The sequence below is a fragment of the Eurypyga helias genome, unplaced genomic scaffold, assembly GCF_000690775.1.
Source record: "Eurypyga helias isolate BGI_N326 unplaced genomic scaffold, ASM69077v1 scaffold1423, whole genome shotgun sequence".
Taxonomy (NCBI): domain Eukaryota; kingdom Metazoa; phylum Chordata; class Aves; order Eurypygiformes; family Eurypygidae; genus Eurypyga; species Eurypyga helias.
Genome location: NW_010241720.1, coordinates 58,007 through 72,547, shown reverse-complemented (window position 1 = coordinate 72,547; position 14,541 = coordinate 58,007). Strand labels below are relative to the sequence as shown.

Below are 14,541 nucleotides of genomic sequence, written 5' to 3'. Positions count from 1 at the left end.
AATAAAGCCATCTCCTGTATACAGTATTGGCCCTGGCATTACACATGAGCTTAAAACACAAGTGAAATACAGAACAGAGAAAAGATAATTGGACTATTTTAAGACCACTATCTACTCTGTGTATCATAGTGCACATGGAGCACACACTTCTTCTGAATTTGCTTTTTAAGTTTGCTGCCCCTCGTCTCTTTAAAACTGTGTGGGCCATGAAGTACCGAGTAAGTCTGGGGAACCTCCCCCCCAAAGAAACCACCCCCAAACCCACATTTCTAATTGGAAATGTTTCTGAGTTAAAAAACCATATGTTATATCCCACTATTTAGCACAGTAATGAAGCCTAAATCAAACCACTTCCTCGTGGTAGTGACTGCTGTGTTGACAGCCCTTATAGCTTTTCTAATTATAGTACAGGTTAAAAGAAAGTATTGAATGATTTAGCTCAATCATGTATGACGGATATGTTGCTAATAAACTTAAGTGTTTGGTACTGGCCAACCTCCCACACAAACAGAACTTCTAGTGGTTCTGAAATGCCTGCTCTTCTCAGTCACTTAGAATCCAGTCAAAAATCCAGTCTCAATCTCATCTTGGAGTCACTGGGTTTTTCTGTTTGATGGTGTTGTGGTGGGGTGTTTGTTTGTTTGTTTGTGGGGGTTTTGTTTTTGTTTTTTAAACACACTTCCACTACGACCACTTAAAAATAATAGTCTCAATATAGCAGAGATGGAAGCAATTGAAAGTCAGACCTCATGGTCCTCAAACTTAAGACATAGTTTTCAAAACCTCTAAAGGTGATGTGCCTTCTGGTTTTATTAAAAATGAAGGTAACATCAAATAAAAAGCAAAACTAAAGAAGAATAGGTAGAACATTTTACTTTCATCAAATCTTAAATGTGAAGTATATTAAAAAAATCCCATGGCTTGGAATTTCAAGAACAGGAATAAAAACATCTATTTTCTATCCCAGAAAAAAATTCATGCAGATATTACAGTAATTGGTCACTCTCTATACCCACTGGTATGCATCATCAACTTAATGTTATTAAATACATAAAGAGATACCAATAATCCGTACAAATAGCAGGTTCTTCTGGCCTCAGTTATACACATACTGCAGAACAAGCAAATCTTTTCTTTGGTAACTGGAGTAGGCTCATTTACTGTTCCAACGCAGGACTGTTAGGAGGCCGTATCAGCTACCCATCTCTGAAAATCACACATCCTGCAGACGTAGTCTGGACTACTTTTGTCCGAGAGATTAAATTTAGAGATGGTATTAGAAGTATAGATGCAAAGAAGGTGAAATTATTCATTCTTTGTGGTGGCTGTTTCAGGAAAAAAAAAAAACCAAACTCTCTCCTTCTCCATTCATTGTTTAATCTAGGTAACATTTAGATCCATACGTAAAGGAATTTTGATAGATGGGAATGTACACATGCACACTTTCAGTTTAAATAAAGAGACCTGTGAGGAGAATGGCAATTTAAAGATAACACGACTTGTAGGTATTCCTATAATAAAGCTTAAAGATTTAGTAAACTGGGACATTACAAATCCAAAAAAGTGTTTCCAGATTTTTCATCTTCCCTTTTTCAACAAAGACTGACAGAATATACATATACAGGTTGACATTTTCATTTATCCAAAACAATTTTCACTTTGCTCAGTTTGCAAGTCTATTGACTAAAATGTAGTATCATTCACGACAAAATATTTTCAGTAAGTGAAACAATATGCAAAGAAAACCAAAACTAAGCTCAGAAGCTAAGTGGTTTAGAAATCCTTGTAACTTCTACGTGTGCGTGCTTAAGTGTGTCTAGAATTTTTTTATACATTATATGCATAGACACACACATACATACACACACACGTGCGCACATGTGCACACACACATTTGTAACCTGCAGTGAAGATCAATCTATTTACTAATAAGGAACAAAACACATTATTTAAAAATGTAGCTAATTTAACAAAACAGAGAAGAAACTGCTGCTATCAAAATATACAATTTGGATTGCAGACTAGAAGGCTAACAACATTAAAAAAATAGTTTTAAGCAAAACCCCTTTGCTTCTGAATAACAACAGGTATCAACCTGCTATAGCATGAAGCATCCAAACAAGATTTTATAAAAAGTTTAAACTGTGACCCTTCTTCATTTGTAAAGTTCTTGGCATATCATATAGTGTGAGCTCTGGTCTCCAAAGTGGAGCCTCTTTCATTTTTCTCAATCCATGCTTCAGGAAATAAATGGCAGCTGAAGGACTCAGAATCTCAAGTGAGATTTGTGCTTTACCATATACCTGAAAAAAATTAACAGAAAACATCATCACTACTCTTTTGGCATTTACTGAAATTTTACTCTCAGAAAAAATATGCACAGACTTTGTTAAAACCAAATTCTTAGAGACTTTGCAAGTTGCCAGAGAGATGCAATGCTTATATGCCATATAGCTCTGTATTATGCATAGTATTTGTCCAGTAAAAAACAGTAAGCTAAAACCTTTGCTTTGAAGAAAATTCATATTTTCCAAGGCATCACATGACTTCTAACATTGGAAGACTGTTGTTAAAGATAACTCTAGCTCATTCCAGGAATTCAGACACATATTTTAGCTGACACTTTAAACAGGAAGCCACAGAAAGTTTGATGCTTGGAATTATTTTTTAAATTCCCATAGGATTTTTCTTTTTGAAATTCACTTAATCATTCAAGCAGTTTGCTGTGCAATCAACATGTAAAGATTAAACCCTCACAAAATGTATGGGCTTCTCCCTTCCCTCAAGATTTCTTCAAATGCTTCACGCTAAGAAAGTTTTTTCTCTACAACATGAAAAAGATATTGCAATGAACGTCCTGTTCTGAGCGGGTTTTGAACCAGCAGAATCAGAAGCAGCGCTGCTCTTCACAGAGCTAGCGGTGCTCCTCTATTCCTCACTTGTCACGAAGGTGTAAGCACTTGGAAAGCCCCCAAATACAGAAGAAACACTGGTCCAGAATTCATTATGTGCCACATGTTTGCTGACCTCCTCTGTCTTCTACCCAGTGCTGTGGACTCAAGGGCATCAGGATATGATAATGCTTTGTAGCTCTTTATCTTAAAATAGTTTCTCACCTCTTCTAGACTACCATTTAGTGAGGTGGAGAGAAAAAAGGGAGCTCCTAAGCCCAAGGGGAGGGCTTGGGGAAGAAAACAAAACTCTGCACTCCCTAGCCTGTTCTCCATTCCCTTCCTTCTGCCTAAAGGGAAGTGGGGGGTCATGGTACAATGCTTAATAGTAACTACCTTTCCTTTAAATGCATGCATATTACACTGTGGAGATTATTTATAGTTTATAATAAAACACAGTGGTATATATTTAACTGTATCATCAGGGAAAAAACTAAACAAGAAGTATTTTCAACCTAAACATTTTTCACATTTCTAAGTTGTCTACAATTCCCTTGTTGCCGTAACTTTTCATTCCCACCGACCATCAGAAAAGCATAAGCATAAAGGATTTTCAACAGGAAACGTACCTGTCCAAAGTTTCCCAGAAGCGTAGAAATACTGGCCTATCCAAGTGTCTTTTGTGGTAGCTTAGTTCTAACACTGTTACATCCCATTTCTGGACGTTTGGATCCAGACGTACTTCATCATATTTGAGATGAAAAGCTTTAACTACAGGAAACAGGAAAAAATTTTGTGTACAAACACGTTGACTCTGGTGTTTAAGTATTAGTCAAAGAGAATTGCCACCCCACCCCTCTTTTTTCAGAACAGGGTCTGGCTCTCATGCCATTACAGGTTTAAGTGAAGGGTCAGCCCCTATTTTTAGATGCACAGATTCCGGAAAAGCAGAAACTCACTGCCAATTTAAGCATATTTTCTTTGGGAAACAAGGATGTTCTTTCTGAAAATCTATGAACTGCCTAAGAATTTAAAAAAAAAAAAAACAGGCCCAAAAATGTTTCTGAGACCACTGAGAAGGAAGACTGGCCATTTCCTGGAAGTCTGTAGAGAAGAGTGAGAGCAGAATGCCAATGTAATCCCCAAATGCTACATGAAGCATTCCAAGAAATTTACTAACTGCCAATTTCCCCTGACCTAGTACACACTTAAAAATGGTAAAATATGAACAGTTATTTTGCACGTAGGAAGTACTCTCACATGTGAATTACGTCATATGCAAGCATTAATATAGTGAGTGTTAAAAAATTCTTGAGATTCTTCTTGATTTCCTTAGGCAAATCATAGTTTTCACATAATTAGTGCATAGTATTTCAAACTTGTGCAATTCCTGTTTGGTAGCTAATTTGATATATTTTCTATTTTGGGTATTATTGGAGAAGTAAAGCAGAAGCATTTGACAAGGCTTATGGAAAGTAGTTATTTTTAAAGCCATGGCCTTATCTTTCACACTCTTCATTTTTATTTCCACAAAATCTACCTACAATTTAGGCAAATGGCCAAGATAAATAAACACACACATAAATAAATAAAGTCCCCTTTCCCAGATCCAGGTCAACATATTAAATTATATATCTATGAGCTTTCTAGAAGATTGGTATCTGAAATAAGCTTTTTTTCCAATTACCAAAGCAAAGAAGTGATCATCTGGCTTATACGACTGTTAAATGTATTTCTAAGCTTTGTGAATGAAAACTAAGAATACATACACAATATCTTTGCTATACAATGTTGTCTGTTTTAAAATAACTCCAGAGAAAGCAAATAAAGGTCTACCAGGGCTATGTGTTTAGAGAAAACTTAATCAACACCTGACAGAGCCTCTGCATTAAGTTTAAACAATATTGAGCAGAAGACAATCCACTTCTGAAGCTGAAACAACTCAGTGTTAAAGCACACTAATGTGCTCTAGCAGTAAGACCTTTAAAATGGTATTTAAAATTAAATATTTGTTCACTGAAGGGACATCACTCAAAATTTCATCTGAAACATTCACTCACAGGTGCAAAAATAAGCTTGTTTGCTACGTGAACATTAAACACTCAGACCACGTATAAAGAAAATGAAGAACAGTATTAGGGACCCAAATAACAAAATACTGTGTGACATAGCAATCAAGCAAATAAACCCATTTTGACAGGCTGTGGTCCACTACAACTTTTATGAGGAGTTTTTTTATGGTAAGCTACCTGCTTGTTTTCAAAAGTGACAGCGATAAGCTTTGCATGTTTGTTAATTGCTACGGACCCATATGAAACAATAATCTGCCGCAGATCCCAGAAACCACATCTATGACAACTACTGAAGACTACAAATAAGAGCAAAGCAGTAGCTTCAAGAAGAGGTAAACACATACAACCAGGCTGACGTTGCCTGTGCTCTCTCTATTTACACTGTTGTGATTCTGAGGAGTAAGTAAAATCATTGGGAAAAGCCCTAACACTCTTATAAGGAAAATATTGTCAAAAATCCCTCACTCTGAAACAACAGAATGCATTTCTAAAATTAAAGAAGGCCCATTTCAGTATATCTTTATAAGTCAAGTAAGAACAGATATCCATCTTTCACTTAAAAAATGTAAGAATTTGCAGACCTTCAGACTATGCTATGCAGGCTATGATCTTGATGTTTGGGCATAGCAAAGACTTCAAAAGTGCCAAAGCACTTTGTAACAATTCCTATGGCCCGCTACACATTTCTCTATATATGTCAACAGCAAAATTAATGGGAACCAGCATGCAACTATTAGCTAGATCTTTAAAAGTTGTTTAAAAGCATGTCTCAGAAACTGTGAAAAGCCGAACAATTTTCTCTGTATCTTCATTCTGAAGAAGTTTTCTGTCTTTCATTAGTCTCTTTTGTACTCTCTCCTGTGATGTATTTTTTCTTTTATGTTGAATTTCAAGCTCTTTCACTATCTCTCTGTTCATTCTCAATTGCCTCCTAAGCAACCCATTCTATTTTCTTGTTCACACCCTTCCATCTAACTATTTGTGCCATCCCATCCCGTTCTCCCCCAGTCAAACTAGCATGCTCTTTCTGGCTTCCACTTCACATACCAAATATGTGCATACCCAAGACCTGATCAAACTTGCTTCCTCATCACAGCGACTGGGAGATGACAGACGGAACTCAGGTTTTCAGGATGTGTGGTTGGTTTTTTTTGTTGGGTGGTTGGCTGGGGGCAGGATGTTTTTTGCTTTCATGTGTATGCATTGGTTTGGGTTTTTGTGAATCTGTAGCTCTGAAACCACTGGACACTGTAACAAGATCTATGTTCTAAGGCAGCTTCACACTGAAGCAACAGGGAATGGAAGCTGACGGTTTCTTTAGATATCGCACACCTCTGCTGGTTTCAGGCAGGAACCAGCTGCTCTCCTACACAGAGCTGGCCGGCTCACAGTGGCTGAGGGACCTTGTTTCATTCCTGAGGAGTCAGGCTCAGCGGTCAGGCTGGGTGCATGCACAGTTTGGAAGGCTCGAAAGTGGCCCTGGGGGTGGGGATTTATTTTTAGGCTTTTGGAGCTAGCAAATCGCTTTGCCCATAGCCTCGTTTGTTAGGTTCTTGGTGTGCTCAGCAGAGAAGCAGCTTCTTTTGTTAGGCTGGTTGTAGTCTTCCTTCTCCCTACTCCCGGTGGGCAGGGATGGTGGATGGGGGTGGGTTTTTTTTTCTCTCCACTTGGATTTTGTTTGCTGTTTGGAAGCTGGTTGTGTCTGTCCACGAGTGGTAAGATACTGTATCATATGTTCTATTTTCTATTGTTTTAATTACTTATTAGCAGTAGTACTGTTAGTATCACTGTAAGCTTCATTTATATAATTAAATAGTTCTTATCTCAACTTTTACAAGTTTCCCTTGTTTTTTTTTCTCCTCCAACCCTTCCTCACTGTGGGGGGCATTGGTAAGTGAGCATGCAACTGCCTGGTACTTAACTGTCAGATAAAGCTAAACCATGACAACACCTTACAGTCAGAAGGGTGAACTGTGCAAAAAAATTGCAGCGTGTCTCAAAGCATACTGCACATAAGTGTGATAACTCAAAAAACATATTCAGGTCCAGCTCACAACTTAGAAGTATTTGTATCTTACTATCTGACTAAAACTTTCAATTTTTTGTCAAACACCAGATCATATTTGTAAAGCTTTCTTAGTGAAATACTAGGTCGTAAGTCCTCTGTCCAAAGTAGTAATGAACTCTGAACACAGGCTGTAAACCTGTTATCTATGAAGTGTTACAACACACACTGTCTTTTCATCTTTTTTTAGAAGCTTGGAAAGTAAATTTATACCCCAGCTATTTCTGAAACTCTTGTACAGATGACAGCTCTGAGAAGATTTTCATGACATTGCACAGGTCAGAACAGAAGAACTGCAGAGGGCACGTTAATATTTGCCAGCTGTGTGAAGACCTAAACACCCGCCTTTTCAACCACTGGAGTCCAACCACACTTCGGCAGTACTTGACAGTACTTTGCCATAAGCATAAACACCCCACAAAAAAGAAAAAACCACCACAAAACCAAAATAACAATGCCCAAAACACTTAAAATGAAACAAAAAAATTCCCTTACTTTTTGCAAATATATCAACGGGTGATCCATCAGGCAAGAGCCAAGGCCAGCCTTTGAACTGCCAGGCAGGACCCTGTACAAATACTGCCACCACACGATCCCTACAAACACAGAAAGAGACAGACAGGCTGACGGCTTTGAACATTTAAACTGCATGTTTTCTTAAACAGGCAATATACCTTAGAATAGTTTCTTATTTTAGTAACAACAGGACTGCACATTTAATCACACCTCCAGCACAACTGCTTTGTCTCTCTTCAGCAAAAGAAATTTCAAGAGATTTTTCTGGACTTTTAGCTCCATCCCTTTGCAGACTGCAGCTCATGTTACATTTATAAGTCAAAGAGTGTTTATTTCTGGTCATCATTACTTTGCTTTAAAAAGTGCTCCAACATTTTAGAACACTGTTAACTTATATTCTAAAATTTATTAGAAGAGACAGCTGCTATATTTCTGCCTCTGGTTGCAAAGTGCATCAGTTTTTGTAAGGGCATGTAATCATTACCTGTGGTCTATGAAAATAAACTTGTGATTAAGATGAAATTTATACATTAATAAAATTTAAAAAAATCTTTGAGAACAAATGTCCTCTCACATACGGTTTGTCTTATTCTTGAACATTTACATCATCTAACCATGGTTCCTACCTACTACAACAAATAATCACCTTCTTAATTTAATCCCTAAATTTAATTAATCATAAAGCCTACAAAATCCCAAATGGAAAAGAATAATCAAGGTGAACTTTTGGGCTAAAAGACTAAAGCTTTGCCATTTAAAACGGTGTTGCAGATTTCGTAATGGCTAACAGGAAAAAAAAAAAAAAACACAAACAGTGGCAACATGTTAATTTCTAAATACTAGTATCTGATCCTCCCTTGGATAAAAAGTAGATAAAAACACCACCCCACTTCATGTCTTTGGTCAGAAGCACTTTAGGAACCGTTTTATAAGGTTCCTAATTTAATTTGACTATTAAACATTTAAAGTGTTATTTTATATTTTGAATTTCAAAACCACGGATTTATGATTAGTTCAAGTTCTCAATACAGAGAAAACTAATTTAGGAACAGGACCTTTTCAAAGTTATTCCTTAAAATCTACTTTGGAAGTTACAAAACCACACAAAATGTTGTTGTGCTTGTCTAACGTGCACACCTGTGAGGAGGCAGCAAAACTGTTGCCTAATTCATTATAGCAAATAACAAAGAGATGTTTCTCCAGAATGTTCCTGCTCAAGAGAAATATGTTTTAATAGGATCAAAGAATGGGCTACAGAAAAGATAATCTGTTTCCAGTTCTTTCTTAAAAGAAAAAGGTATCTACAATTCCCTTTTGCCAGCTGGGGATCTCCCTTCAGAAGCAAGCTTACATCACTGAATCCAACTCAATTAATCTCATTCAATACTGAAACCACAGTTCAGTCTTTACTGTCTGATGTGTTTTCTTGCTTTCTTAAACTACTAAAAAATTTAGAATGTCAGATGCTGAAGGCCTGCAAATGTATCTTCCCAGTAGACTCTCACGCAGAAAGCAGATGAGAAAGGAAGATTTTTCTCTCAGATCATGTTTTGAATTTACCATATACCTATTTGAATTTCTGGAACATTTCAAGCAAACATAATGAAAACACTTATGCTGCTTATATTGTTAAAATGTAGAATTCTGCGATTTCTTAAGAAGTTGAGTGTCATATTATTTTAACCTGAAGAAGAGAGACTCCTATACAGTTAACAATCTAACCCACTCTTTTATTAATATCTTAACTTCTTAGTAAATCTAGTAGAGTTTTACTGGTCCCCTCCAAATTCTGCATTCTCCTGATTAAGAAATTTTGTAAAGGGGCAATCTATTTTACCAGTCTTGTGGCATAAGTTTCAGAGGTTGGTCTACTACTCGATAAGGTACAGTAACGCTGACTGTAGTTCCCCCAGGCTGCATCTGGTCCTTCCTTCTCTGTATTAGAGTTTCATTCTCTCGTTGACAGCCCTGTTTCTTCTTTTCATCTGATGGTACAAACCTTGGGGAATAAATAAACATTTATGAGACAAAAACAGTTTTGCAGGAAAAGTAACAACTTTATCACAGCTCCACATTATTGGCAGCAGTCACTGAAAACATCTCATTTTCGTTATGCCAAGCCTCCTTCACTACTCATTCAGAACAGCAAAAAAGACAAGGATAATATTTCATAAGCCCTTACGATAAAAACAAAAAGGCTCTCTGCCCCTCAAAACTACAGGCTGTCCTGCTCTTATACATTAATGGCACTCCTTGTTGACCCTACCCAATATATTCACAGATGAGGAGCCAGATCACAACCTGCTAAATAGCTACCACTCACTCATTTTAGTGATCAAGAGAAATATGGGGAAGCTTGGGCACTAAGAAACAATTGCTTCCTGGAGCAAATTTTAGAGCTCTTGCTCTTGGAGCCATCAGAAATACATTTTCTCAACAAAGCTGCAATTTTTTCTCCAATAGGTTTCTCAGTGAGGTTTTATTTTTCTGGATTATGGTGATTTTCAGTTACAAATTATTCATCTTGTTACTATGACGTATGAGACTACAATTCTGGGTTTATTTTTTATTTTAAAAAATATCTTCTCTGATAGATTAAGTGCTTGGAAAATAAAGATAACTTAATTCTTACATAAACTCCATATGACCAAAAAAAAAAAAAAAAAAATCACAGAATGGTTTGGGTTGGAAGGGACCTTAAAGACCATCTAGTTCCAACCCCCCTGCCATGGGCAGGGACACCTTGCACTAGACCAGGTTGCTCAAAGCCTCATCCAGCCTGGCCTTGGACACTTCCAGGGATGGGGCATCCACAGCTTCTCTGGGCAACCTGTTTCAGTGCTTCACCACCCTCTCCTGGAAGAATTTCTTCCTGATGTCCAATCTAAACCCTTCCTCTTTCAATTTAAACCCACTGCCCCTTGTCCTATCAGTACAGGCCCTTGTAATAAGTCTCCCTGCAGCATTCTTGTAGGCAATGAATGCGTACGATATGACCCTCCACGAAAAAATTACAGATGTCTTTTGTTTTTCAGTCCCCCACCTTAAAAAAAAGCAATTTGATTTCAAAGGTCTCTCCTTTATGGTGAGAATAAAATACACGGAACAGTTCTTAAAATCAGCATCATAAACGTGAGAGTAGTGAAAGCCTCTTTATTGATGAATCTCAGGGGATTTTGTCAGAAGGAAAGAAAAAAAATCATACATTTTATAGAACAAACTATGTCACAGAACAAGAAGCTGATGTGACCAGTATCACCTACCAGGTCAGCAAAAGAGCAGAGCTTACAATATTCTATTCAGAACTCGCCAGCTGCACTAACACTGTTTGCCACTGACATGTAATTTCCAAAACTTCTGATAAAAAGTAACACTATGTTTCATTTAACTGCAAAAGTTATCAGGAGTATTATACATTTTAAAACCACAGTAGTCTATAGAACGGGTAAGATTTCTTTTCATGACAGTACAGATGGTGCTTTTTAGAAGTTTACTACCTCTTTTGGGTAAGCTGTTTGCAACATCTCTATTTCTTCTCTTCAACCTATTTCTATTTGAATACTAAAGACCCATTGGAATATGCTTAAACAGGCCGACTGCACACTTACCACAGCTGGAAAAACAGAAAAAAGGAATGAAAAATTAAACATGAGGAGAAACTTGAAAATACTAGCTTTTGCTAACTCCTTACATACAATGGGAAAACAAAAAGATTAAGCTCTCTTACACTCTTCATAATTTAACCATTTTTCAAAAACAGAATGTCACAACCAATTTCTGAAGTATGTCTCCAAATGCATACAACTGGACTGGAAAATTAAAAAAAAGCACAAATGACTACGAATTGTGCACTGAAGTTGATTAGCACTGCAAGAACAGAAAAAACATTACAGATTAAATGATAAACTACAAATTTAATTATGCTTATCTGTCTCATACATGCAACACCACCATTCTAAGGAAATACAGACCAAAAAGCTATACAGGATACCCCGGAAAAAAGTACATTTAGGACACCTAGAATATTATTTAACAAAAACATTAAGATAGTAATTTCACCATTTATTGAAGTAATTAGAAAACAGTTAATATTTACATACATTTTATCTACCACACCTGACAGACACATGAAATAGTGTGCTATACACAGAAGGGCTCAACAGAGTTCTTTGGAAAAAGCTACCAAATGTGACATGAGAATTAAGTATTTCTAGTCAAGTTGCTAATTTAAAAACTGAAAAGCGAGGTGCAACTTTAATCACGAGCATATCTAACAGCCTTTCCCGCCAACATGTTGCAGGCTTTGTTTTTCAAATACTAACTGACAGGAAACTATTTTGCAACTTAAAGTGAGGATTTGCTGCTGCTTCTTGAGCTTTTAAGAAAACCATTCACAAGTGTCTCCTCACCCATCAGAACTAAGAAATCTGGGCTGGAAAAATGGAGTTTGTTTTTGTTTTGTTTTGTTTTTAAATAATTTTAAAATTACACCAGCACTCCACCCCTCTATTTTACCCAGGGGGCAAGATCTATATGAAAAGCCAGGATCACCTAAAATAGTGGATAGTATGAGAAAAATTTTGTACTTTATTGCATTCCCTGCACTGAATGAGAACAAACACACAGAATACGTAAACAAAAACCGGCCATACCTGTATTAGTGACAATAAAATACTCACATGAACACCAACCTAAAAGATCACATTTTTAATTTTTAAATTTGAGGAAAGAAACACATTTTTTTAATGGAAACAGCCTGGCCATCACTGCCAAATCAGACAAACATGGACACTAAGAAGCAACGTTGCTATTCTACAGAGAGTCTAACAATTTCACGACTATAATTTGAGACCCCTCAAATTTAGGTGAAACAGGCACTCTCAAATCTACTTCTAGCTTTAAATGTTTGTGTGTTCAATAATTCATTTCAACATTAGCTTACTGACAGTTTCTCTTCATTTCACACTCAGCTAGAAACTGTTACAGCCATTAAGGCACCATTCAGTTGTACCTCAGTTATGTATCTTCTAGACAATAGCTTCAGTTTTATTTACTGTAAAAATCTGAATGTTTTTTAAACGCATTTCTCCAGGACAGAACATAAAGTCTCTTCTTATCTGAATTTTCTGAAGAAAACAGTGAGCAGATTCACATGGAACAGTAGAGAAGACAACTGTGAAAGACAGCACTGAAGGAAAATGCTTATACATATGTACAAACACAGAATATGGGAATAAATGACAGCTTACAGAAAGTTTATGAAATATACTCTTGCATTTCCAGGAACCATTGATTCAGTAGGTATAATGAAAGCCATGTGCTCAAGAACTGAGAATCAATAAAAATCACTGTATTATTATAAATATAATCATGGCTTACTCCATCATTACCAGGACATAAAGAGACAAGCTTAAGAAATCCGAGTATTAAAGAAAACAGCAAAAACCCATCTTCCATTGGGAATTATTTGCCATAATCCTATAGCTCGTGTCTTAACTACACATTTTTACATGACACCTTTTTAATCATCTAACACACTAGAAACGTGTTCTGAAACCCGACTGTGCAGGAGCTTACATTTTTTTGTTGCTTCTCCAGATTAATATTCCCTAGTAAAAACAAAATCATATATCTACTTAGAATCCATTTTATACCCCTACAAGGAAATTAATAGCACTCAATTTTCTTGCTCATAATTGTCAGCATCATTATTCACATAAAAACTGGTGCACTCTCTCTCTTTACAAAGACAGCAGGTCCCTTTCCTGAGGTAACAGGCAAGCGACTGAACAAGATCAAATTATGGGAGGTAACTGGAGAGATACTATCCACTGAACTGCCAGAGCTGCTCATGCCTAGGCTCTCTACTCACATCAATTGCCAGCTTTAAAACACTTTCAGTGCAGTCAGGTCAGCACTTTCTGGCCCCAACTCAGGCATACTGAAAAATGCATGAGCAGAGAATAAGGCAACTCCATGGCTGGGCAGTAACCAAGATCACTGTAATATACATTTCACTGGGTTTGGACCTAGAGACTTAGTTTTACAACCCTCTAAATATTTTTGTTAGATTACAGCATCAAAAGCTTCATACACTTATTTTTGCAAGAGAACAAAGACTTTTGTGATCCATCATCCCTAAATCTTTCAGATAGTTTGCTAAATATGAAAGCTGGATGAATCTCAGTGAGTTGCCTGGCCATATATGGTGAAACATATCATAAGTAAAAGCATCATCGTAATAAAAATACATATAATCTAATCATTTTCATGTGCCTGATATAATTCCTGCCTTGCTTTTGTGCCACGTAAAGCAGAAGCGTTGCCTCTGAAAAGCCTAACCTCAGATACTCTCAAATACTTAAGTCTGGAAAGCCAGATTTTCCACAGTAATTATGATATCCAGTGTTCCATTCAGTTAATGAGTAAGAATAAAGTGTATTATACGAAACATTTTTGAAGAAGCTTCACAATACACCATAAAGTACCAAAGTCTGGATTTTAAACAAAATTAAATCTTAATTTTTATCTTGTACTCAGCTTCTTAGAAAAATAACCTTTCTAAACAAATTTATCAAAAATATTTGCATATTGCACAGCATATGAATTGATATTAATTATTTATAGAAATGTCCCCCTACAAAACCTAAGTTGCAACAAATATATCCAACAAATCAGGTATCTTAAAAACAAAGCTTAAACCAGTAACATGCTTCCTATTTATCATTATATATATATTTCATTCTACTCATATCTTTCCTGCTTTCCATACTCTCCACTTCAAAAGAAAGCATAATATTAGTGATGAATTAAACATGCAAACATCAAACAAAACGTCAGCCAAATTCGGCAATGAAAAAAATCCCAACATACTAGAGAGCTATGAAAAGGGTTACTTAAAATGTTGGTGTAATTAAAAAGTTTCTTAGAGTCCTTGATAACTTAACACCTACCACAGCACTGGATCAAGACTGTCCTGTTAATTTCACAACAACCA

General features: G+C 36.5%; 1 protein-coding gene across 1 annotated transcript in view; it reads right to left on the bottom strand.

The window, feature by feature from the left end:
• Nucleotides 1-692: 692 nt before the first annotated feature.
• The window catches only part of CDC73 (cell division cycle 73), a gene marked incomplete at its 5' end in the record, with an annotated part of 71,132 nt that continues 57,283 nt past the window's right edge, over nt 693-14,541 (bottom strand). The window contains 4 exons of the mRNA XM_010148831.1: nt 693-2,303; nt 3,521-3,662; nt 7,524-7,624; nt 9,382-9,543. Of these exons, the coding sequence (XP_010147133.1) occupies nt 2,267-2,303; nt 3,521-3,662; nt 7,524-7,624; nt 9,382-9,543 (442 nt within the window). The remainder of the gene's footprint in view (nt 2,304-3,520; nt 3,663-7,523; nt 7,625-9,381; nt 9,544-14,541) is intronic.